Below are 25,215 nucleotides of genomic sequence, written 5' to 3'. Positions count from 1 at the left end.
GAAATCTTATGTGATGCCTTTATCCCACTTTTTTGTCCCTGAAGGATGCAGTGGCTTTGTTTTGTCCTCTCAAAGGAACTACTGACTAGCATGACCAGAAGTAAACTAAAACCTTAGTGATACAGAGTAAATCAAGTCATTTTGTGTCTGTACTAAAAATGACTGACACTTAGTCCACAGTTAATTTTGATTTATTTCATAAGTCCCTTTGAGTAAAAAAAAATGTTCATAATGGAAAAGATTTTGTAGAACAAGGGGAATGGGGACTCAAGAAAGTGATTGTAAATGAAAATCCTTTTTCTTCTTTTACTGAGACTCTTTCAGATCTGCAAAGTCAAAACTATTTTTATAATAGTACTTGCCTTTTGCACTCTGCGCACAAGTGTTCCAGAGATTACATAATAGGTAATGATGTCACCACTCTTGTTAGCTAATGGAACCTGTGCTTATATATTCTTGTGTTTTAAAATTTTCTAAGTTTTATAATGCAGTAGACAGCAGTAAATGTGATTCACATTCTAAAAGCCAAATAATTTTTATGGTTTACTGGAAACCTGAGACCAAAAAGTTTGTGAAGCAGTTCTCTACACTGTAGTTAAATGGCATGTGCGGACTTGCTGCTTCTCCTTTCCTGTTTGTTGTAGGGATTTTTAGTTTCTTTTTAGGAACCATGGCCTACTCGCTTTCTGCTCGTTCAGGGAATAGAATGTGAGTTTTAGCTGTGGGTCACAGTTTAGGAAGTTTACTCTAAACAGTTCTTGCATAAAGGTAGAAGGCAGATGACAGACGACAGAAGAACTTTGTTTTCAGACAGTACTAGCCAGAATGACTGTTTTACAATATGATATGCTATTATCATTGGAGGGGTTCAAGTCTAGATTGGACAACTGAATGAGAGTGATTTTAAAGATTAATAGTGCTGGTCAGGACTGTACTAAAAGAGATCTAATAAGACCCCTTTAAAAGACACTTAAAATCCTAGTTTTAGGCTGAAACCACTTTGATTGCATGTGAATTCCAACAAACAGATAGTTGGTATTGCCCAGTTAAATTCTTTCCTGTTAAATCTTTTAAAAAAATAAATTACAAAAATGGACCTTTTGATCTATTAATTCTGTTTATCCATTTTATTTCTCCTATATGAAATATTTATATTTAATCAACTTGCTCACTTTATTTTTAATGTGTTTTATTTCAGTTGGTCGCATTATGTTTCAGCTCTTCTCAGACATTTGTCCAAAAACATGCAAAAACTTCCTTTGCCTATGCTCAGGTAAATGAATTATTAAATTATTTTCAATGAGAAGTCATGGCTAAAGTTTTACTGTGCTGTTAAGATATGTTCCTTAAAAAGTAATGGACTATGAAATTAATTGAGCAAATAAAAAATACTATTTTCACTGATATGAAATCAGGAAAACATTTCTCAAAGGGAAGAGAGGAGATAAATGGCTTCAGAAACAAAAAAGTGCAGCTATATGAAATGAAATCATCTCTATACATTGTAGTTTATAAAATAATAACATATTTCAAACTGATTTGGTAGAGTTTTACAAATTTCAGTACTTTGAACAAATTTAGTATTCTAAATTTTGCAAGAAATTTAGGATTAGTAGAGAAGCAGAACATAAGGAAGTTCTTTATATAATTGGATTTATATTTTTAAAAAGTAGAAAAAATGGGGAGGAAAAATAACTATAATGTTACTTTTAAAATAGAAATAGCGAATTTTTTAAATACACTTAAATACATATACAGTCTTTGCACCAACTTGTTGATTGCATTCTTTTATTGGAGGTATAACCATTTCTAATCTTTCTTTTTCCTGTAGCATGGAGTCTCTACCACACAATTTAACATTTATATTGTGTTTGTTAAATTGTTACACTGTCTACTTCTTATATCTCTTACAGTGCCCAACTGCAGAGCAGGGATTTGACAAAGGACTCATTGGATGGTACTTTCCATGAAAGGATATATTTCTAGCTAAACTTAGTTTCTTTTTCTTTTTCAGGGGAGAAAGGCCTTGGGAAAACAACTGGGAAGAAGTTATGTTATAAAGGTTCTACATTCCATCGTGTGGTTAAAAACTTTATGATTCAGGGTGGGGACTTCAGTGAAGGTAGAGCAAAGAGTTACAGTCCTAGTAACTCAATCTATCAGTTTCTAAAATACAGTTGACCCTTGGACAGCATGGGTTCAAACTACACAGGTCCATTTATGTGCAAACTTTTTTCATTAAATATATTGAAACGTTTTTTTGGATATTTATGACAGTTTGAAAAAAATGTCGCTTTCTTTTCTCTATCTTTATTGAAAGACTACAGTATATAATACATGTAACATACAAAATATATGTTAATCAACCATTTATGTTATTGATAGGGCTTTCCAGTCAACATTTGGCTATTAGTAATGAAGATTTGGGGAAGTCAGAAAAGTTATGCATGGATTTTCTGTGAGGCAGATCAGAACCCCAGCTGCTGTGTTGTTGAAGGGTCAGGTGTATCTCATTATTACTTTTAATTGTAAATTTTGTGTCTCTTACAGTATGATGTAAATAGTACATGGTTAGTGAATAGTTGTTGAATGAATGAATGTTGTAAACCAAGAATGCATGAAAAGCAAAGTACTAAGCATTTTATTTTGTTTTTATGCAATTTCAATACTATTATAATTGCTTGTATTCTCTTACAGTAAATGCCAAAGTACTGTCAGTTGTTTTTATTCTTCTAGAATTTTGTTGCTATACTTATTGTTTGAAATAAATGAGTTGAGATAATTTTTTAATAATATTTATTGTAATAGGATTGAATTTATATTAAAGATGGGGTTACTTGAGGATTCTTAGAATTCTGATTATCTGCAGCAGTTGCAAGGTGTTAGCTCTAACAGGTTGAAGCCGTCCATGTAAATAAATTATATGTCTTAGTATTTTAAAATTTTCATCATAATTTAATGCAGCTCATTATTTGCAGGTAATGGAAAAGGTGGAGAATCAATTTATGGTGGATATTTTAAAGGTAAGGCTTAATATTTTATGGTCTTCTGTTTCAGTTCTGATATTAAGCAAATTTGATCATGTACTTTTAATGAGAAGAGGTTTACTTATAGTTCACTTTTTGCATGAAACTAATGCTGCATGAAAATACTTTATTGCATGAACTTGGGGATAAATTATAATATGTAACTTTTAATTGACAAGATTAATTAAGGCTAACTTTATGGTTAAACATGACTTTCAGCATGGAGGTTAGGCAACTATATACATGAAAACTCCTATCTTCCTGCCTAAAACTGTCAACATATTCTTTTGTTTATAGAGAATGTGGTCTTTTGCAAAATGAAAAGGTAAGAGAACAAAGCTCAGTAACACAAACTCCAATTCTGTTCCCTTGCACCCTTCCTAATAAATTTATGGACAGTCTGGGTCAGGTTGTGGCTGGATTTCTTATATTGCTTGAAGACTTGGAAAATTCTGTGAACTGTTTCATACATGCACCTTTATCTTTTTTCTTTTCCCAATGGGTTACTCCACATCAGGGAAAAGAATTTGATTATGTTTTTTTCCCTTAAACCAAGCAATTTCTTTGAATAAAAGTTGGTATTTCCTCCTTTCTCAAAGGTTTGTATGTTTTCTTTTGTATACCACAACAATATGGTTCTGTTTTATTCCTGCAGTAGTAGCATTTGCATAAATCTAACTATTGCACCTGCCCAAAAAAGCCTTAGAAAAGTCAGTTGCAGAGATGTATAATAGGATCCAATATTGCTAGGTTTAAATGCCATGCTAGCTTCAGTGTTATAATAGTCTTTTATATTTCTTTTGGGGGAAAATGGATTACTACTTTTTCAGAGCCTGTTCCCAAGGTAATAATTTTTAAAGTTGTCTGTGTTTCTGTTTGTTCTAAAGAAAGATTTGTTGGATGAATGTTAAAAGGAAATTTAAGTTAACTTCAAAATTTTTCTATTGGAATTAAAAATAATCTCTAAGAGATCTTTATGACAGAGTTTTTCCTTTGAACTAGAAGGAAATAGCTCTAGTGTTTCTGTTAGCTTGTAGCAGTTTGAAACTAATGCTATAGGCCATTTAAATGTGGTTGTTCCCTGTGACAGATACTTATGTATCTTAAAGTTGTATTTTGCCTTTTAAGTTTTTGTTTTTATAGGACTTTGTTCCTTAGATAAGTTTTGATTCTCTTGATTAGAAGGAATACACTTAATTTAGTTTGTCCCTACAACTTAATATATGAACATTTTTTACTCTTGCTTCTACAGTCTGCCTTCAGTTCAGTTGAGTAATAAATTTGCCATAAGAAATTACGCACATAAAAAGGATTATTTAAGTTTTCCCATGTATGGTGCATTAAGCAGGATAATTAGAAATTTGGAGGAAATGAGCTTTACTATAGAAATTTTTCTAAAATTTCTTTACTGATTTTCCCTGAAAGTTAATAATTTGGATATTATTTAGCCAAAGTATGTTACTTTGCTAAAAGTGACTGTTCTAAGGCTGTTTGTATTAAAGTATTAAATACATGTTCTTTTCCTCAAGGCTCTAAGTAGTATTTTTTGGTCTTTTTATGCTTTTGTATTTGATTAGTGAAAAAACTTTTTTTTCTAAATAGTCAAGTATGTATACTGACCAGAAGAGGAATTTCATCCTTTGCATTCTGTTTATTGCTGTGAACATTACACTTTAAAAAGTCACTTATAACTGGAGACTGACGAATTTGTGTTTTCTTCAAACAGATGAAAACTTTATTCTCAAACATGACAGAGCGTTCCTTTTGTCAATGGCAAATCGAGGGAAACATACCAATGGTTCCCAGTTTTTCATGTGAGTAGGCATAATTCAGAGATGAGCTTTTCTTAAACAGAGAAGCGCTGTTCATGAGAAAGATGGTATAGTTAAACCAAGTTTAATGCTCAAATTCTGTCAACTTGTGTTTTATTATTAATTTCTAATTTATAGTAACTGGTAAGCTCTAACAATCTCAACCATCAGCATATATCCTGAATTTGAAGAGAAAGATATAACTTGAAGGTGTACGGTATTTTCAGAATATGTTGTCATCTTAAGAAATTGGCTTTGACTGTAAATTTGGAGGCTCAGTTTGCCAAAGCTAGAATGTACCATAAACTATTGAGAACATTTAAAAATTGTTCATAGACTAGAAAACAGTTGGTTTTCTTGACATGGAAAACAGTTGGTTTAAGTAAACCATTGTATATTGTTGGTTTTTTTCTCTTGCTGTTGCTCTTTAAGCCAGTTTGAGAGAGGCATCATTTTTTTCTGATATTGAGTAGAGATAAGTGATTTGCTGTTGAGCCAGCGTTGTAAAAACCTCAAACCTTATGAGATCTCTACGCATAATTGGATCAACCCAATGTTCCTCTCTTTTCCACCAAAACTTATGAGATTATCAAGAAACCCCAGAATGCTAAATTTGCTTTTTAAAAAGACACTTTTACATGCACATACAACACAATCAGAACTTTGCTAATTTCTTACCTGAAGGACCTTTGACATGCTTTTATATTCTTATCTAAAGCTACACCAAAACCTGTTTTTATTTAAATCCCATCATAGAAAATACGAAAAATAATTGGCTGCCATGAAGTTTAATGCTTTTGATTGGAAGAAACTCTCTACAGATGTGTTACATATGTTGGAGAAAAGCGTTATTCATGGTTTACCACAAAAAGTTTTTGTCATCTTTCTGAATGGATGAGTATGAATGGCGCTTCCCTGTTTTTAAAGGAGTAAATTACTTGTAAAATAAATCTCACATTTTAAGTTTGTCTGGAAAATAAATTTCCAACATGATCTGATAAAGTTCAGATAAGGGGCATTCTTTGCCAAGAATGTCCTAAAAATGGAAAGCTGATCCAAGATTCTAAGTGCTTGGAGTTGTGCAGGAAAACAGGAAGCCGTAAAGCCGTTGTCCAACACCTTGTTTTGATCTGATGGAGTATTAGTATTACACACTAGAGTTCATTTTTCTGCTAATCTTCTTAAGGGCCAAAAAAAAGGATTGGCAAGTATTTTGAAAACTTCTTTTACGGTAATTTAATTAGAAGCTGTTTACTCTTTGAGGTTTACTATTTCCATTTTTAGGCTTGTCTGAACTGTGAACATGATAAACTAATGACTCATGGTCAAGAAGCTACCATCTGAGGGCTCTAAAGTTTCTTTTAGATTTCCTTTGTCAGCACATTTAAAATTTGATTTATTAGGTAGCAGGAATTTCTTCCCATTTTTACATACTGAATAGCTTATTTTCATAAAAAAGTTAAAACGGAGGCACCTACATACATTAATTAAAATTCAATAAATGAAATTCTCCCTTTAGAAGTTTTAGAGTATCTTGTTGCTGTGTTATTTATTACTTCCTTAGTCTTTTCTGAAAATGTTTAGTATTGAAATTAAGGTCATTGTTCTTTTCTGCATAGTTTAGTTTTACATTGGACTGCAATTTTTGGCAAGGAAAATGCCAAATGAAAATTTTAACATCAGTAAATGAGGATTCACATTTTAAAATTTGTTTTCATAATTAACTATAAATAACACTAAAATCACTGTCAACTTGTGATTGAAAGAACATTTTCTGCTTTTGGCTGGAATTTACTTAATGGAAATGATACAGTTAAAAGCAATCTTGGAAATCAGCATTTTTGTATACACACACAAAGTCTGTATGTCTTTTTGTTTTTTTTAAGAAGTTTTTATGCATGCACTTTTTTTATACTGGCTGGAAGTACCAGTTCCTCATGGGAGTAGGATAAAATAAAACCATCATTCACCTTTGTAAACAAAATATTTCTCTGCTTTTATGGAAAGGATAGGTAAAATGGAGATCGTGGCCTACAAAAGAAAAATCTTTGAAAATCTGTGTTGCAAGCCCAAATCTTTTTGGAGTCAAAAATAGTAAAAATGTGTAATGTACTCTTCCAGTTGTGTGTATGATCAAGATAAATTGCTCTAAAAGTTGAGGTTATGAGGTTGATGGTCACAGAGCTAGCTAGCTGATTGCTTCCCAAGGGTGGCTGCTGCATTTTGCCCTCATACCACAGCTCTTCTGTGACCTTTTGAGCAGCAGTTCTGCAGTCTGTAAGAATGGATGGTAAAATGTCAAGAAATGCTTTGATAGTTCTAGTTTTATAGGCTTAGTAAGGAGTTCTAATATATCCTTGCAAAATTGTATTTGTAGTCTGTATTATGAACCTGTTACATTGTAACTCCTAAGGAATAAATTTGGTACTATTAGTGTGGGTATTTGCAAAATGTTCCTCAAGGATTCTTGCACTTTGTGCAATAACTATTGTCACCATTATTTATGAATTTAAAACCTCCCCTTTCTAAGGTATACATCATTTTTATTAAACATAATTTTGCATATTTTGCTTTCTTTGGGTGGAATAATTATGTATATGATGAAAATCATCTTTTCTTCTATAAAGCTATTTGTAGTTTTTGCAATAACACTTATATCTACTATTGTATTAGTCATAATTATTTTGCTTTTGGGGACCCAAATAGAAGAAAACTGATTCATTTTGGAATAGTACTGCTTAAGAATAAATCACTGAGGAAATAATGATTTGTCCACATTGAGGTATTTTTGAAGGAATTCAAAGACCTAGGACCAGAGTAAAACCAAATTAACTTGATACTTAGTCATTTTGTCCTTTTGTATTATTATTTATTTCTTAAACCAAAGACTAGGAAGAAACCACAATAAAAGCTGTAGAATTAAAAAGTCTTAGAATGGTAAAGGATTTAGGCATCATTTAGTCCAATGTTTCATTCTATAGATAACGCTAAATAAGTCAAGAACAACAACCATACAGAGTCCAGGTTATGGAAATTGTATTCATAATCCAGAAGAAATTGACAGCTGGGAAGAGAATGCTGCACACTGTAAACTACGTAATTTTATTGACCACTCTTGGCTGATGAGTTCTGAAGTAGAAGCACCAACCATTGCTGGAAAATAAAATGACATACAGGGAAATATTTTTCCTTTGGCTGTTAGTAATAACAGTCTCTTAATTCTGGCTCTAATTTTCATTGTCTCATAAACATTCATCAAAAAGATAATGAAGTTATTGCATAAAGCAATCATAAAAAAGATTAGTTTATACCTTTGTGTTAACTGACTGTTCTCCTGCATTAGAGCACTAACCTAGCTATCAAGAAGCCTTGGTTCTAGTTTTACTTGCCATGTATCTTGAGTGAGTTTTGTCTTTCCTTTTCTATTTATAAAGTAGCTACCCCACTTTCAAAGATACATTAAACATTTTGGTGTGAAAATTTGGACAAAAAGGAAAAAAGTGTTTTGTAGGTTAGTCCTAAGTTTCTGAATGTGTGGAACAATGGTGAGCAAACACTGTCTTGCCTAAAGGAAATACTTGTAATTGGGTGATTTCCGTAACTCAGAAGGGTGCTACAAAGAAGCTTTGGGCTCATCTTGCCTAAGTCAGGAGCAGCAGCAGTCATCTCATCAGCTGATGTTAGGACATTGGCACAGCAGAAACACCTGCAGAGCTTCAGAGAACAGTGTCTGCCATTGGCCACTGTAATGGTCATAATAATTACAGAAATAAAAGAAAACAAGATAATGTAGAAAAGTCAAACTGAACTTTAGACAACTAGTGTTACATTTTAACAGACATAAATAGAACTATGGGAGGAAAACATAAGTTCTAGGATATATTCTATGTCATTTAAGAATCAGACTTGCAAGTGGCTACTCACCTGAATTGGAGAAAAGTGCTGATCATTTCAGAGTAGCAGAGAAGGGGGAATTGAGAGGTGCTTTGGTTTTAAAGCTGTGCTGATGTTTTGAATAGTAAAAGTAGATTTGGGTAGAAATGCTTTTTTGCTCCACATATTCATGAATTTGTGTGAGAAGAAATGCCACTAAGTGTTAATAACCTGAAAATTTTAGTTTTTTCCTTCTTTTTGGGGGGTAACACCTTCATATGTTAATTTCAAGATTTTTCATGAATGAAGTTCATGAACTTAACCATTAGCCAAGTTCTCTGAATGTTGTGTCATCCTTAACATCCAGTCTTAATATTATTTAATATATGTGTGACCTATGTTTTAGCAGCCTGGAAGAAATCTCGTGTCTAGTGGTGTTTGGTGTGTATTATGTTAACTTTAGTGCTGAGCCTTTGAAAGCTGTTCTGTTTTGGTGATCTTTGAAACACATAGGTAGAGAGCACTGTAATGTGACTTGCTTAGTTTCCATTGCCCTTACACAAGCTTTTCCACTCTGTACAATTTGGTGCATCTTCCATGATGGTGTGATAGCTTCAGGAATTGAAGGAAAAAATTACATGTTTACAGCTACATTAGTCAGAAGTAGCCATTTATTTCCCTGCCCCATAACGCTCTACACTGGAGTCACTTTTTTTTTTTTACAACATTCATTGAAAACATTATTTGAAACATTATATTCTCTTTTGACAGTAATTAATGTGTCAATGCCTTTATAAGAAATTAAAGCTTATTTTTAAATATTTCAAGATTCAGTATGTCCATACCCCTATAAAGAATTTTGTCCACTCTCTATTAATGGTTGTGAGTAGTAATAGATAACGCTTAAAGTTTAATAGGTTTTTTAAATTGGTCAGACACTGCATTTAAGAAAAAAAAATTCATAATGGGGAAAATCAGAGATCAGACAGGAAAAGAAAGTACCATGGCCAAGATTCAACAGCACACTTTTGTACTTTCATCTCTCTTGTCTTTTTCTCTTTTGGGAAGATCCTTAAAATTCTAACTATGCTGTTTTATTATTATTTTCAGTGACTTAAACTACAAAAGTGTATGTAATGGCAATGAGCAGAAACTAGTCCAAACGTCTGCTCGTTATTTCCTGATAGAGGCTTGGTGTGATGTGTGGCTGAAAAAAGGTTTCAAATAAAGAAACATGAAATGTTTTTTAACTATTCAAAGTGAATCAATAAAAAAGTTCCCTGAAAAAAAATTTTTTAATACTCTTAACTCAGTTCTTTCTATTGAAATTTTTGCTTTCCACTGGTGGTAACTGCTCCTTGACATTCAGGTTTTTATGTTTATATACTCAAGATACACTATTCTCTTTTGAGAAAGATGTTAGTTGACTTAGTGTCTAGGATTTGTGAAGCAAAATGTAATGTTTTGTCATAGCTATTCACACTAGTGTTACAATATCAAAGATCTGAGCAGAGTCCCACTTCAACCACAATGTTTTTCTTAAGCATAATTCATCTCTACATACATATTCTATGTGAAAGAAAATTTAGAGCCCTCCATTTTGAAAAGCTTTCTTGCTTTGCATAAAATTTGAAAATATTTAATTTCAAAGTTACATTGATATTAAAACATAGATTCAGTCTTGTCTTAAAAGTGTATTACAATTTATTTCTTGCCATTTTTGTGTAAAATTTACAGAAAGAGTGTTACACCGTGCGCTCCAAAGGTAATGTCTCATTACTCTAAGGTTCTCTTTCTTTCTTTGCCTTTATCTCTTTAATCCTATTGTTATGTGCATTGAACCATTTTAAGAAAAAAAAACCTTTCTGCTTGATTTATAGTGACAATACAAGTAAAACAAGTGTGCTTTATTGTTCATGGTTAATCTTGGGAAGTATATTTTAACTTGTATGGCTTGTCTCTACCACACTTCCGCACCTCTTGGTGAGGGGGTGTTATATTGTATAGAATGCTTTAGATTTCATGTCAGTACAGAACTGTTAATTTCTTTGTAAAGTCAAAAGCTTCTTGGATACTCGTATAAAAACATAGATTATTTTTAAAAATAACAGTGACATTTTTCAATTTCTAGGATTTATGAGGTTTAGATGAGTCCATGTGCATGTATTTTTCAAGTGGATTCAGGGTAAGAGAATCTGGAAAATCAGTGTCTAAGTGACAGGAGAATATGAAAATAATGAAAGATTTTATAATTTAAAATGTCTTTTGTGGTTTTTTTTTTCTCCTTTAGATATGTTTTAATAAGCATGTGTAAACTTCCATATTTGTGATAATCTCTGGCCTTGTTAAGGTCTTAACTTACTGGCTGTATGTCACCACTGCATGGGTCTTTACAGTTGTTCCTAGTTTTAAAAAATCAGTTAAGAGTTTGTGGGTTAAAGATCTCTTTGACAATTTTAGTACAATTGAATAATTGGACTGAGCATATCATTTCCCCTTGCCCTTCCCCATTAGGCAGTGTCCTCTATTTATCCATGTCTAGTATCAGACAGTGCCGATAAGCCTGCTTTATTTTGGGATTTCTACTCCTGGGAATGTAGACTGAGAGGCCCAGAAGGCACTGTTTTGTTAAGATGAGCTCAGTATTCTTAAAATGTAGTCTTAATAAATTACAATATACATTCCTATCTCTGCATCCAAAATTACGGATGCAAGTAGTGGACTTACACCGGTTTAGGTACTGTGGGCAGCTGAAATTTGTCCTTGAAAGAATTGTTCTTGTCTTCATTTGTTATTCTTCAGTGGTGTAATAAAGGACTAAGTTTGTTTGTCTTCAGTTTTCATTTGAATTAACAAAACTTGCTATTCCATTCTCAAGTTGAGTCACAAGTAGTATTTGCCACATCATTGCAGTTAGCTAGAATGTTGTATTCTCACCTTTTGCTCCAAAGATTTGCCATACGGTCATTTTTATAGCACTCCTTTTAGCCAGAGTGAAAAATTGAATTGGGCTGTGTGTGTTTTAGAAAAATCTGTAAGCTTTTCCCCAATACCAGATCTGAGAGTTGTGAGAGAAAGGATCAGGGAAGGAGGAAGAATGTATCTAATTAATAGACCACTCCTTGTTTTCACTGCTACATATTTGAGACTGATCCCTTACATGTAGAACATTTTTACCTTTAAAATATTTTACTTCTTTATGTCTTTCATACAAGGGAATCACTGTCCAGTATCTGTACTAATTTCTTCCTATCTGTAATGTGCTTTGGTAAAGTAACGATATGGAAAGCACATTTATATCTTATTGTCCACAGTATTTCTGGATGCTAGTTTAATAATTTAAGTATTAGTGCCTTACCAGTTTGCTAGCTTTTCTTTTTCTTCTTTCTTCTGCTTGTTTTTATTCATTTTTACTATTATGTTGGTTGAATTACCACTTCTCAATCTTCTAAGGAAAATTTAAGAGTAGTTGTTTTAAAAAAATCAAAGATTCCTTTTAAAATTCTGGAACTTAAATTGACATTTTACTTTTTTTTAATTAAATTCTGTAGTGCTCTTACAGAATTGAATATTCTTAATGTAAGTATAAATATTAAAATCTTATAGAATAAGAATTTTTAGCATTGCTGTGAGGGTTAAAATCATGTTTTGATGGCTTAAATATCTTAGCATTGCCTTAAAATGAATAAAATTGCCTTCCAATACAATTGATTGCTTTAACGTGGCCTGATATCCAGTGACCTTTCTCTCAAATGTCTACTATGTTTGTGGTATGTACTGCTGAGTCTAGTTGTCTGCTTTTGAATTTTTTCCCATTGCAATTCACACAGTATGAAGATCTGTGAAAATGCTGTGGGAAAACTAGCTTTGGTGCAAAATATTTTTTCCAGATGTACCCATAAAGGCTTTCTAAGACTGAGTGACTGCCAGTTTGTGACTGTAGAAGAAGCTGGTTGGGTGTTTTCTGGACCATGGAAATTTAAAATGTCTGTAATATTATACATCATTACTTACTTGGCTGTCAAAAGTGTTGGCAGATTGAAGGTTTGCTCTCTGTTGCGTTTTCAGTTGCTGTGAATTGCAGAACTTCACCTTAGGTGGGAGGGGCAGGAAGTTCTAAATATAGGACTCCTGAGGCTCACCTCCATCTACCTGCCTAAAAGGTGCAGACTGACTCAGTAAGAAAAATAACAAATAAAAGAAGTCATTTATAAGTGTGTGGAGCAAGTGTTTGATTATACTTTTCTTTCCATAGGGCAAGTGATAGGTGTTTCTTTATTCTTTTTAATTATCTTGATAAATTTTTAGTTTGTTTTTGTTTTGATTTTGAGAGTAACTTTAATTTTAATGTGTTTGTGTGTGTATATATATATATATATATGCTGTGTATTTCAAACCTATTTCATATATATGTATACATATATAGTTTTCATATTGAAAAAATAGGTATGATTTTATAATTCATAATCTTGAGGGTTTTTTTTTAATCAGTTAAGGGCTTCTATTGCTGTTTTTAAAGTTTTTGAATTTAGATGTGTATCATGTTTAACTTCCTTATCTTTCTATGTTTACCTTTTTGTTCTCTACATGCTCTGCTTTAAACCCTTCTGGTCTGTTCACCTGAACACCTGATTTTTGCCATCTTCTTTGTGTTGATGTTCGTTGCACAGTACCACAAAACCTGCTCCGCACCTGGATGGGTAAGAGTTGTGTTCTTACTCCTTTGGGAAGGTGTTTAGGTAGCCAGTCCAAGATAGTTTGGACTAGGGGTAAACGCTCTAGGGCTGCTCTTCATTCTGGGTTAATCTCTCCCAGCCAAGCTGTTCCTTAAGGAGCACAGGGTACAGTAGCCTTGAGACTCGCTGGTTCTCATGTCACCCATGTCTTTTCATTGGGTTGACTTCTCAATCATGTTCTCTTGAGTGACTCCGTAAGGATGGTTTCTGAGTATCAAATGCAATCTATCACTAGACTCTTTACCATAAAATAGTTAAGAACCATTTTTTCAAAGGCAGAAAACAGGCTGGGTTTGAGTAATTGCTGGTTTTTCCTTTTATGAAACAGTTTTCAAGTTGTAATTCCCTTCTGGTTGCTCCATACATCAAACACTTTGTTTTTATTTTCAGGTCTGTGGACATGTCACTTGTAACTGTTGGCTTGATTATTGCTCATGGCTTAATTACCATCAAACCAATTCTTGAATTTGTATTGTGACAGGGTGCATGTTGTCTTTGGACTAGTTATTTCCGGTTTTGAAGTAATTGAACAAATTGAAAATCTAAAAACGGATGCTGCAAGCAGACCATACGCAGATGTGCGAGTGATTGACTGTGGGGTGCTTGCCACAAAATCTACAAAAGATGGTAAGAGTTTTTTGCAGGGTAGAGGAAGCTAGGATACAGGTAATGCATGTTGAAGATGATGCCTCCTGGATTTCAGTAGTGGAAAAACTATGGTAGTATAGCAATGGCCCTGAATTCCTCTATATCAGCCCTTATATCCAATCCACAATCAGCATCTCATCAAATCTTACCTCTTCTTTTTACTTGCCCTGCTATCAGCATGGTCCAAACCACCAGTATCTCTCACTTGGATTATTACAGTAGCCTCCTAAGTGTTCACTTTGCCTCTGACCTTACTCCTCTATATACTCTTTTCTCAGCAGCTCCTAACTGGTCTCCTTGCTTATTATACTCTTGACCCTCTACAGTCTGTCGTTAACAGCAACCACAGTGATCTACTCCAAGGCTCCCTTCTCAGTCAGCCAACGCTAAATAAAGTCTTTTCAATGGTCTGTAAGACGCCCTGACTGTCTGCCATTTCTCTGACCTCTTCCCCCTCGTTCATTTTCTTCTTGGCTATGTTGACCTTTACTCAAACATGGCAAATACTCAGGGAATTTGTATTATTGGCTGTTCCCACTTTCTGGAGCACTCTTCATTCATGACCCCCACCCTCACTTCCTTTGATATCTGTTCACATGTTATCTTGAATTACTCCCCAACTCTCCCTGTCCTCCTTTTTCTGTCCTTTTTTTCCCCCTCCTGTTTTAGCACTCACCATTTATCATATTATGCAGTTACTTGCTTATTTTCTTATCTGACACAACAAGAATATAGACTTCCTGAGGGCAAGGGCTTTTTTACCTTAGAATCTCAACAGACTTTATTATCAACTTGAAAAAAGTTGATTTAAATTTTGTTTTTAGTTTGCTATATATAAAGCATGTTTTATGATAGTTAGTAATCAAGTTTTTTACTCTGAAAGGCAGGCACTGAAGTCCAGCCCTAATATTTTTGTTAATATTTCTTAAAAGTTTTTGAGAAAAAAAGGAAGAAACCAGCTCATTCAGAAGACTCGGATTCCTCTTCCAATTCCTCTTCCTCTTCAGAATCTTCTTCAGAAAGTGTAATTGAACATGAGAGAAACAGAAGGAGGAAACATAAGAGGAAGCTAAAAGTTAAACATTCTAAAAAGAGACGAAAGGAAGCAAGCAGTTCAGAAGAGCCAAGGAATAAACATATAATGAGCCCAAAAGTGTAAGTGTGAAACACCAGGGCAGTCTACACCTAAAAAACAAACACCCTGGAGTGGGGAAAGTATGGGCAGTTCTGTAAACTTAGATGTATTCCCTGCTGTAGAAAAAGGTCAGCATTTTTTGGACTTTTAAGTGGAAACCTGGCAAATCCTAGGTGTAGCACAGGACATTGCATATCAAAGATTTATGTGTTTGCAGGTGAAAATAATCCCTGAAACTCTTAAAAGAAAAAAATTAGGATCATTTGACAATTTTTATATCAGAATTTTAGTACTTGGGCTTTTTCACTTGGTTGATATTCTCTTTGTGAAATTGTATAAACCATTTGAGATTTGCAAGGTACCAGTAGTTTTCCTATTATTTTTGTGCTATTATTATTATGTAATATTACTATGAAACGCAAACATTCCACATCTTAATTGGTGACTTCATTTGTTCTAAGTTACTCTGAGAGGAGTGATACCAATGAAAAAAGGTCAGTGGATGCAAATGGTAAAAGGGAAAAGCCTGTGGTCCGCCCAGAAGAGATTCCTCCAGTGCCTGAGAACCGATTTTTATTGAGAAGAGATATGCCTCTTGTCACAGTAGAACCTGAACAGTAAGTAGGATGATTAAGCCTATTGTCAAAGCACTTTGAAAGATAACCATGGGAAATACCTGATTAATGAATAACATATATCCTACCTTTCAGAATTCTAGTAGTTGCACATTCTGCTAGTAGGAAAGGGGTTCTTGTAAGTTGGTCAGTGAAGAAGTTCTTATTGGAGGTCTGAAAGATTTCATTACTAATCATATTTCCTTAGAAATTTCATGTTTCATTAGAAGTGAGATTGTAGTTGTCAGAATAGAGGGTTATTTGAACTCTTTGAGTCCAATCAAGTGATAAAATGTTCCAATTTTTATACTGCAAAATTAATTGCATGGTGATTGGAGATGTAATTTAGTATCAGAACTCTGTTATTGTTAACTTGCTTAGTGATAATTTCTCTACATTGGAAATGCTGTTTTGTGCCTTTAGATCTGTTGTCAAAACTAGTTATTTAGTGTTTTTGTGTATTAGACTCGAGTTTAGAATTATTAAAAGAAAGTCATGTGAAAAGAAATCCCATAATGTGGTTGTCGTAACTGGCAAAATCCCTGTGAAGAGTTGTGTTGAAGGCGAAGATGTTCTGCAGTACACCCTGTTTACAGTCAGGTCTCTGTATAATGTTATCATTTCATTCACTAAATATTTTTAAAGGCTGCTATTGTCTTATTTAATAAAGATAGCATGAAATGGAATTATCTTTGAATTAATAATTTTTTTAATTAAACTATCATTGATAAACAATCTTATGAAGGATTCACATGAGCATTGTGGGATTACAACATTCTACATACAACATTCTACAAAATTACTACACATTGTGATTACAACATTCACCCATATTATCCAGTCACCCCCAACCCCAGCCACCCCATTGCAGTTACTGTCCATCAGTGTAGTAAGATGCTATAGAGTCACTACTTGTCTTCTCTGTGTTATACTGTGTTCCCCATGAGCCACCTACCTTATGTGTGCTGATCATAATGCCCCTTAATCCCCTTCTCCCTCCCCACTCACCCTCTCCCAACCCTCTCCTTTGGTAACTGCTAGTCCCTTCTTGGAGTCTGAGTCTGCTGCTGTTTTGTTCTTTCAGTTTTGCTTTGTTGTTATACTCCAAAAATGAGGGAAATCATTTGGTACTTGTCATTCTTCACCTGGCTTATTTTACTGAGCATAATGCCCACTGGCTCCATCCATGTTGTTGCAAATGGTACGATTTGTTTTCTTATGGCTGAATAATATTCCACTGTATATGTGTCTCACATCTTTATCCATTCATCTACTAATAAACACATATGTTGCTTCCATATCTTGGGCTATTGTAAGTAGTACTGTGATAAAGAGGGGGTGCATATGTCTTTTTAAAGCTGGTATCTTGTTTTCTTTGAGTAAATTCCTAGGAGTGGAATTGCTGGGTCAAATGGTATTTCTATTTTTAGTTTTTTGAGGAACCTCCATATTGCATACCACAATTGTTGAACTAATTTAAATTCCCACCAAAAGTGTAGGAGGGTTCCCTGTTCTCCACATCCTCGCCAACATTTGTTGTTTCTTGTCTGTTGGATGTTGGCCATCCTGACTGGTGTGAGGTGATATCTCATTGTGGTTTTCATTTGCATTTCTCTGCTGATTAGCGATGTGGAGCATCTTTTCATGTGCCTCTGGGCCATCTGAATTTCTTCTTTGGAGAAGTGTCTGTTCAGCTCCTCTGCCCACTTTTTAATTGGATTATTTGCTTTTGCTTTGTTGAGGTGCGTGAGCTCTTAATATATTTTGGATGTTAACCCTTTATCGGATCTGTCATTTATGAATATATTCTCCAATACTATAGGATGCCTTTTTGTTCTACTGATGGTGTCCTTTGCTGTACAGAAGCTTTGATCTAGTCCCACTTGTTCATTTTTGCTTTTGTTTCCCTTGCCTGGGGAGATATGTTCATGAAGAAGTTGCTCATGTTTATGTCCGAGAGATTTTTGCCTATGTTTTTTTCTAAGAGTTTTATGGTTTCATGACTTACATTCAGGTCTTTGATCCATTTTGACTTTACTTTTCCTTTTTTTTTGGTATCATTAATCCCCAGTTACATGAGGAGGAACAGTATGTTTACTAGGTTCCCCCCTTCACCAAGTCCCCCCAACAACCCCCATTATAGTCACTGTCCATCAGCATAGTAAGATGCTGTAGAATCGCTACTTGTCTTCTTTGTGTTGCACAGCCCTCCCCGTGCCTCCCCCCACATTATACATGCTAATTATAATGCCCCCTTTCTTCCCCCCCACCTTATCCCTCCCTTCCCACTCATCCTTCCCAGTCCCTTTCCCTTTGGTAACTGTTAGTCCATTCTTGGGTTCTGTGAGTCTGCTGCTGTTTTGTTCCTTCAGTTTTTCCTTTGTTCTTATACTCCACATATAAGTGAAAACATTTGGTACTTGTCTTTCTCCACCTGGCTTATTTCACTGAGCATAATAGCCTCTAGCTCCATCCATGTTGTTGCAAATGGTAGGATTTGTTTTCTTATGGGTGAGTAATATTCCATTGTGTATATGTACCACATCTTCTTTATCCATTCATCTACTGATGGACACTTTGGTTGCTTCCATTTCTTGGCTATTGTAAATAGTGTTGCGATAAACATAGGGGTGCATATGTCTTTTTCAAACTGGGCTGCTGTATTCTTAGGGTAAATTCCAAGAAGTGGAATTCTAGGGTCAAATGGTATTTCTATTTTGAGCTTTTTGAGGAACCTCCACACTGATTTCCACAATGGTTGAACTAATTTACATTCCCACCAGCAGTGTAGGAGGGTTCCTCTTTCCCCACAACCTCAATAACATGTGTTGTTTGCCTTTTGGATGGTGGCCATCCTAACTGGTGTGAGGTGATATCTCATTGTGGTTTTAATTTGCATTTCTCTGATGACTAGAGCTGTGAAGCATCTTTTCATGTCTGTTGGCCATCCGAATTTCTTCTTTGGAGAACTGTCTGTTCAGCTCCTCTGCCCATTTTTTAATTGGATTATTTGCTTTTTGTTTGTTGAGGTGCGTGAGCTCTTTATATATTTTGGATGTCAACCCTTTATCGGATCTGTCATTTATGACTATATTCTCCAATACTATAGGATGCCTTTTTGTTCTCTTGATGGTGCCCTTTGCTGTACAGAAGCTTTTCAGTTCGATACAGTCCCACTTGTTCATTTTTGCTTTTGTTTCCCTTGCCCAGGGAGATATGTTCATGAAGAAGTCGCTCATGTCTATGTCCAAGAGATTTTTGCCTATGTTTTTTTCTAAGAGTTTTATGGTTTCATGACTTACATTCAGGTCTTTGATCCATTTCTAAATTACTTTTGTGTACAGGGTTAGACAATGATCCAGTTTCATTCTCTTACATGTAGCTGTCCAGTTTTGCCAGCACCAGTTGTGTAAGAGGCTGTCATGTCCCCATTGTATGTCCATGGCTCCTTTATCATATATTAATTGACTATATATGTTTGGGTTAATGTCTGGACTCTCTATTCTGTTCCACTGGTCTGTGGGTCTGTTCTTGTGCCAGTACCAAATTGTCTTGATTACTGTGGCTTTGTAGTAGAGCTTGAAGTTGGGGAGCAAGATTCCCCCCCCCCCCACTTTATTCTTCCTTCTCAGGATTGCCTTGACTATTTGAGGTCTTTGGTGGTTCCATATGAATTTTTGAACTATTTGTTCCAGTTCGTTGAAGAATGTTGTTGGTAATTTGATAGGGATTGCATTGAATCTGTCGATTGCCTTGGGCAGGATGGCCATTTTGATGATAATTAATTCTTCCTAGCCAAGAGCATGGGATGAGTTTCCGTTTGTTAGTGACCTCTTTAATTTCTCTGAAGAGTGTCTTGTAGTTTTCAGGGTATAGGTCTTTCACTTCCTTGGTTAGATTTATTCCTAGGTATTTAATTCTTTTTGATGCAATTGTGAATGGAATTGTTGTCCTGATTTTTCTTTCTGCTAGTTCATTGTTAGTGTGTAGGAATGCAACAGATTTCTGTGTATTAGTTTTGTATCCTGCAACTTTGCTGAATTCAGATATCAGTTCTAGTAGTTTTGGAGTGGAGTCTTTAGGGGTTTTTTTTTGTATAATATCATGTCATCTGAAAATACTGACAGTTTGACTTCTTCCTTACCAATCTGGATGCCTTGTATTTCTTTGTTTAGTCTGATTGCCATGGCTAGGACCTCCAGTACTGTGTTGAATTACAGTGGGGAGAGTGGGCATCCCTGTCTTGTTCCCGATCTTAGGTGAAAAGCTTTCAGCTTCTCACTGTTAAATATGATGTTGGCTGTGGGTTTGTCATATATGGCCTTTATTATGTTGAGGTACTTGCCCTCTATATGCATTTTGTGGAGAGTTTTTATCGTTAATGGATGTTGAATTTTGTTGAATGCTTTTTCTATGGAGATGATCATGTAGTTTTTGTCCTTCTTTTTGTTGATGTGGTAGATGATGTTGATGGATTTTCAAATGTACCATCCTTGCATCCCTGAGATGAATTCCACTTGATCATGGTGTATGATCCTCTTGATGTATTTTTGAATTGGGTTTGCTAATATTTTGTTGAGTATTTTTGCATGTATGTTCATCAGGGATATTCATCTGTAATTTTCTTTTTTTGTGGGGTCTTTGCCTGGTTTTGGTATAAGAGTGATGCTGGCTTCATAGAATTGAGTTTGGAAGTATTCCCTACTCTTCTATTTTTTGGAAAAGTTTAAGGAGAATGGGTATTATGTCTTCTCTATATGTCTGATAAAATTCAGCAGTGAATCCATCAGTGCCGGGGGTTTTGTTCTTGGGTAATTTTTTGATTACCGATTCAATTTTGTTGCTGGTAATTGGTCTGTTTAGATTTTCTGTTTCTTCCTTGGTCAGTCTTGGAAGGTTGTATTTTTATAGGAAGTTGTCCATTTCTTCTAGGTTGTCCAGCTTCTTAGCATATAGATTTCGTAGTATTCTCTAATAATTCTTTGTATTTCTGTGGGGTCCATCGTGATTTTTTCCTTTCTCATTTCTGATTCTGTTTATGTGAGTAGACTTTCTTTTTCTCCTAATAAGTCTGGCTAGGGGTTTATCTGTTTTGTTTATTTTCTCAAAGAACCAACTCTTGGTTTCATTGATTTTTTTTTTGTATTGTTTTATTCTACTCAATTTTTATTTCTTCGCTGACCTTTATCATGCCCCTCCTTCTGCTGACTTTAGGCCTCATTTGTTCTTCTTTTTCCAGTTTCAATAATTGTGACTTTAGACTATTCATTTGGGATTGTTCTTCCTTCTTTAAATAGTCCTGGATTGCTATATACTTTCCTCTCAGAAGAACTGCCTTCGCTGCATCCCGCAGAAGTTGGGACTTTGTGCTGTTGTCTTCATTTGTCTCCATATATTGCTTGATCACTGTTTTAATTTGGTCATCCATTGATTATTTAGAAGCATGTTGTTAAAACTCCATGTGTGTGTGAACTTTTTTGTTTTCTTTGTACAGTTTATTTCTACTTTTATACCTTTGTGATCTGAGAAGTTGGTTGGTACAATTTCAATCTTTTTGAATTTACTGAGGCTCTTTTTGTGGCCTAGTATATGGTCTGTTCTGGAAAATGTTCCATGTGCACTTGAGAAGAATGTGTATCCTGCTGCTTTTGGGTGTAGAGTTCTGTAGATGTCTGTTAGGTCCATCTGTTCTAGTGTGTTGTTCAGTGCCTGTGTATCCTTACTTACTTTCTGTCCGGTTGATCTGTCCATTGGAGTGAGTGTTGTGTTGAAGTCTCCTAAAATGAATGTACTGCATTTTGTTTCCTCCTTTATTTCTGTTAGTATTGGTTTCACATGTGTTGGGTGCATAGATATTTATAATGGTTATATCCTCTTGTTGGACTGACCCCTTTATCATTATGCAATGTCCTTCATCTCTTGTTACTTTCTTTGTTTGGAAGTCTATTTTGTCTAATACTAGTACTGCAACACGTGCTTTTTTCTCCCTATTGTTTGCCTGAAATATCTTTTTCCATCCCTTCACTTTTAGTTTGTGTATGTCTTTGGGTTTGAGGTGAGTCTCTTGTAAGTAGTATAGAGTCTCTTGCTTTTTTATCCATTCTATTACTCTGTGCATTCAGTCCATGTACATTTAGGGTGATTATCGATAGATAGGTACTTACTGCTATTACAGGCTTTGGATTCGTCGTTACCGGAGGTTCAAGGGTAGCTTCTTTACTATCTAACCGTCCAACTTTAACTCACGTATTACACTATTATAAACACAGTCTGATGATTCTTTATTTCTCTCCCTTCTATTTCTTCCTCCTTTATATGTTAGGTGTTTTATTCTGTACTCTTTTGTGTTTCCCTTGACTGCTTTTGTTGATAGCTCATTTTATTTTTTGCCTTAATTAGTATTTGGTTGGTCTGCTTTCTTTGCTGTCATTTTATTTTCTCTGGTGACCTCTGTTTAGCTGTAGGAGTACTTCCATTTAGAGCAGTCCTTTTAACATATCCTGTAGAGGTGGTTTGTGGGAGACAAATCCCCTCAACTTTTGCTTGTCTGGGAATTGTTTAATCCCTCCTTCATATTTAAATGATAATCATGCTGGATACAGTATCCTTGGTTCAAGGCCCTTCTGTTTCATTGCATTAAATATATCATGCCATTCTCTTCTGGCCTGTAAGGTTTCTGTTGAGAAGTCTGATGATAGCCTGATGGGTTTTCCTTTGTAGGTGATCTTTTTTCTCTCTCTGTCTGCCTTTGATACCCTGTCCTTGTCTTTGATCTTTGCCATTTTAATTATTATATGTCTTGGTGTTGTCCTCCTTGGGTCCCTTGTGTTGGGACATCTGTGGGCTTCCATGGTCTGAGAGACTGTTTCCTTCCCCAGCTTGGGAAAGTTTTCAGCAATTATTTCTTCAAAGACACTTTCTATCCCTTTTTCTCTCTTCTTCTTCTTCTGGTACCCTTATTATGAGAATATTGTTTCATTTGGATTGGTCACACAGTTCTCTTAATATTCTTTCATTCCTAGAGATCCTTTTCTCTCTGCCTCAGCTTCTCTGTATTCCTGTTCTCTGATTTCTGTTCTATTAACAGTCTCTTGCACCTCATCCATCCAGTCTGCTTGTAAGTCCTTCCATTGCTTCTTTCATTTCTGTTACGTCTCACCAGATTTCATCCCTTAGCTCTTGCATATTTCTCTGCAGCTCCAGTAGCATGGTTATGACTTTTATTTTGAATTCTTTTTCAGGAAGATTGGTTATATCTGTCTCACCTGGCCCTCTCTCTGATGTTTGAGTGATTTTGGACTGGTCTAGGTTCTTCTGCCTTTTCATGGTGAAAGAAGTTACCACCAGCAAGTGGCGCATGTGTCAGCTGGGAGAACAAAGTCCCTTCCTGCTTGCTGGTCGCCTTGCCCTTCTCTGCTCCCTGTGCCAGTTACTTGCACACTGGGAGCAGTCTCTGGGTTAATCCCCTGAGCTGCTGTGGGTGGGCCAGCCCTCGGGATAGCTTAGGGCACTGGCAGGAGTCACAGGCATGCAGTGTGTGTTCTCCTGTGAGAATGGTGCCCCTTCATGCCTTCCGGAATTTGCGCTGGCTTCCTCTGCCTGTGCCAGGTAGCTGTGCACTGGGAGGAGACTCTGTGGTTGCTGTGGGTGGGGCTGCTCCTTCGGCTGGTCCGCAGCAATGGCCGGTTGGCCAGTTTTCTTGCAGTGTCAGCGTGGGGTAATGAACGGCAGGCTGCTTATTGCCGTGAGGGGCTTAGGAGCTGCGCTGCCACCCAGGGGGTTAGGGCGCCTGAAGTTCCTTAAAATTCCCAGCCTGCTGGGCTGAGTCTGCCAGGACGATTTTGTTCTCTTGTTAAAACCTTTGTCCCTTTAAGACTTTCAAAGCACTGCTTTTCTTTTGTCCCAGGGGACTGGCTGTGGAGACCCGCTCGCAGTCTCCATCTTGGATTTTACTTTTCTGTTTCTCTAATATCCAGCACACCATGCAATGTGTGTCTGTGCTCCCAGTGCAGATTACTAGGGCTGGTTATTTAGCAGTCCTGTGCTTCCACTCCCCCACTCTGATTCTTTTCCTCCCACCGGTGAGCTGGGGTGTGGGGAGTGCTCAGGTCCTGCTGGGTCATGGCTTTGTATCTTACTCTTTTTGTGAGATGCCGAGTTCTCGCAGATGTAGGTGTAGCCTGGCTGTTGTACTGTATCATCTGGTCTCTCTTTTAGGAATAGTTGTATTTGCTGTATTTTCGAAATATATATGGTTTTGGGAGATTTCCGCTGTCCTACTCATGCCACCATCTTGAGAAATCTCAACAAATCAAATTAATATTAAAATGGTTTTAATGGCTAACTTCATGTTATATGTATGTTATACCCAATCAAAAAGATATGTTACAAATGCTTATTAACTCAATGCCTGACAATGCTAAGCACTCAGTAAAAGCTATCCATTGTGTTAATAATAATACAAAGCAAATGGAGGTGTGAGAAGACTACATGCCCGGATGACAGTAGCTGCTACCTAAAGTATACTCTTAGAATCACCCATAAGATAAAGCAGCAGATAAAGAGCACTGAAGGAGGGGCAGCTTATAGTAGAGTGAGGGAAACAAACTTAAAAATACAAAGTTTTTAAAAAGCACAATTAAGCACTGGACTCAGGAATACTTCAGGATTCCCTTGGAATACCTCTGTTTTGACAAGAGACATCTAAAAAAGTATTTTGTTTAAAAAGAATACTGTGTTTGTATTTGTACCCAATTGGGCCACTTACTTCTTTTTTTCAAGTTTATTGTTTAAAGGTGTTAGGGGTTGAGTTTATTCTCCTCAGTTCTTGTCCCTGTTGCAGTAAAGAATTGAAGGACAAAGACACAGTAGTGAAGCAGAGTGAAAGTTTTATTTGAATACACTCCAAGGGAGGAGCAGGCCAGAGTCAAGGTAGGCAAAGGCAAGAAAGAGAAGCTCATTGAACTCCTGCTCAGCATAGGGCAAATTCCTTGCCATCTCCTAAGGCCAGGACCACCTGGCATCCAGTACCTGCTTGAATCTGCAGTGTGGAAACTAAGTCCCTGTCACCCTAGGATTTGGGGGAGCCGCAGAGCACTGGATGGAGTGAGATAATGTTCTAAGAACTTCCCAAAGGCAAAGAAAGATTTTCAGGCAGGCTACTAAAGAGCAAGATTGCACAGCTTCAGTCCTGTCTGGGTCATGTAGGCAGTGAGAACTTGAAGTCGAAAGGGGAGTGCGGGCAACCCCAGAGAGGAGACTCACCTAAGGGTTCAGGGACTGGAGTCAGCTTAAGGCATGATGTATACAGGTGATTCATAGTTCTTTGGAAGTTCTATCTTGAGAATAGGGTTATTTAGGTGACTGTGTTGG

At 35.8% G+C, this 25,215-nt stretch overlaps 1 protein-coding gene across 14 annotated transcripts in view; it reads left to right on the top strand.

Moving 5' to 3' along the window:
- Window positions 1-25,215, top strand: part of NKTR (natural killer cell triggering receptor) — a 50,371-nt gene that overhangs the window by 8,684 nt on the left and 16,472 nt on the right. For 8 of the 14 annotated variants that reach the window (XM_057497454.1, XM_057497457.1, XM_057497444.1 and 5 more), the window contains exons 3-10: window positions 1,199-1,273; window positions 2,015-2,122; window positions 2,979-3,023; window positions 4,753-4,840; window positions 13,381-13,410; window positions 13,928-14,073; window positions 15,027-15,249; window positions 15,691-15,846. In XM_057497454.1, the coding sequence (XP_057353437.1) occupies window positions 1,199-1,273; window positions 2,015-2,122; window positions 2,979-3,023; window positions 4,753-4,840; window positions 13,381-13,410; window positions 13,928-14,073; window positions 15,027-15,249; window positions 15,691-15,846 (871 nt within the window). Of the gene's footprint in view, window positions 1-1,198; window positions 1,274-2,014; window positions 2,123-2,978; window positions 3,024-3,323; window positions 3,352-4,752; window positions 4,841-10,447; window positions 10,476-13,380; window positions 13,411-13,927; window positions 14,074-15,026; window positions 15,250-15,690; window positions 15,847-25,215 lie in introns of those variants that run through there. The other 6 variants (XM_057497447.1, XM_057497441.1, XM_057497462.1 and 3 more) reach the window with 6 other exon arrangements.

The sequence above is a fragment of the Manis pentadactyla genome, chromosome 1, assembly GCF_030020395.1.
Source record: "Manis pentadactyla isolate mManPen7 chromosome 1, mManPen7.hap1, whole genome shotgun sequence".
Taxonomy (NCBI): Eukaryota; Metazoa; Chordata; class Mammalia; order Pholidota; family Manidae; genus Manis; species Manis pentadactyla.
The sequence above is the reverse complement of the archived record's forward strand: the minus strand, read 5'-3'. Positions and strand labels throughout refer to the sequence as shown.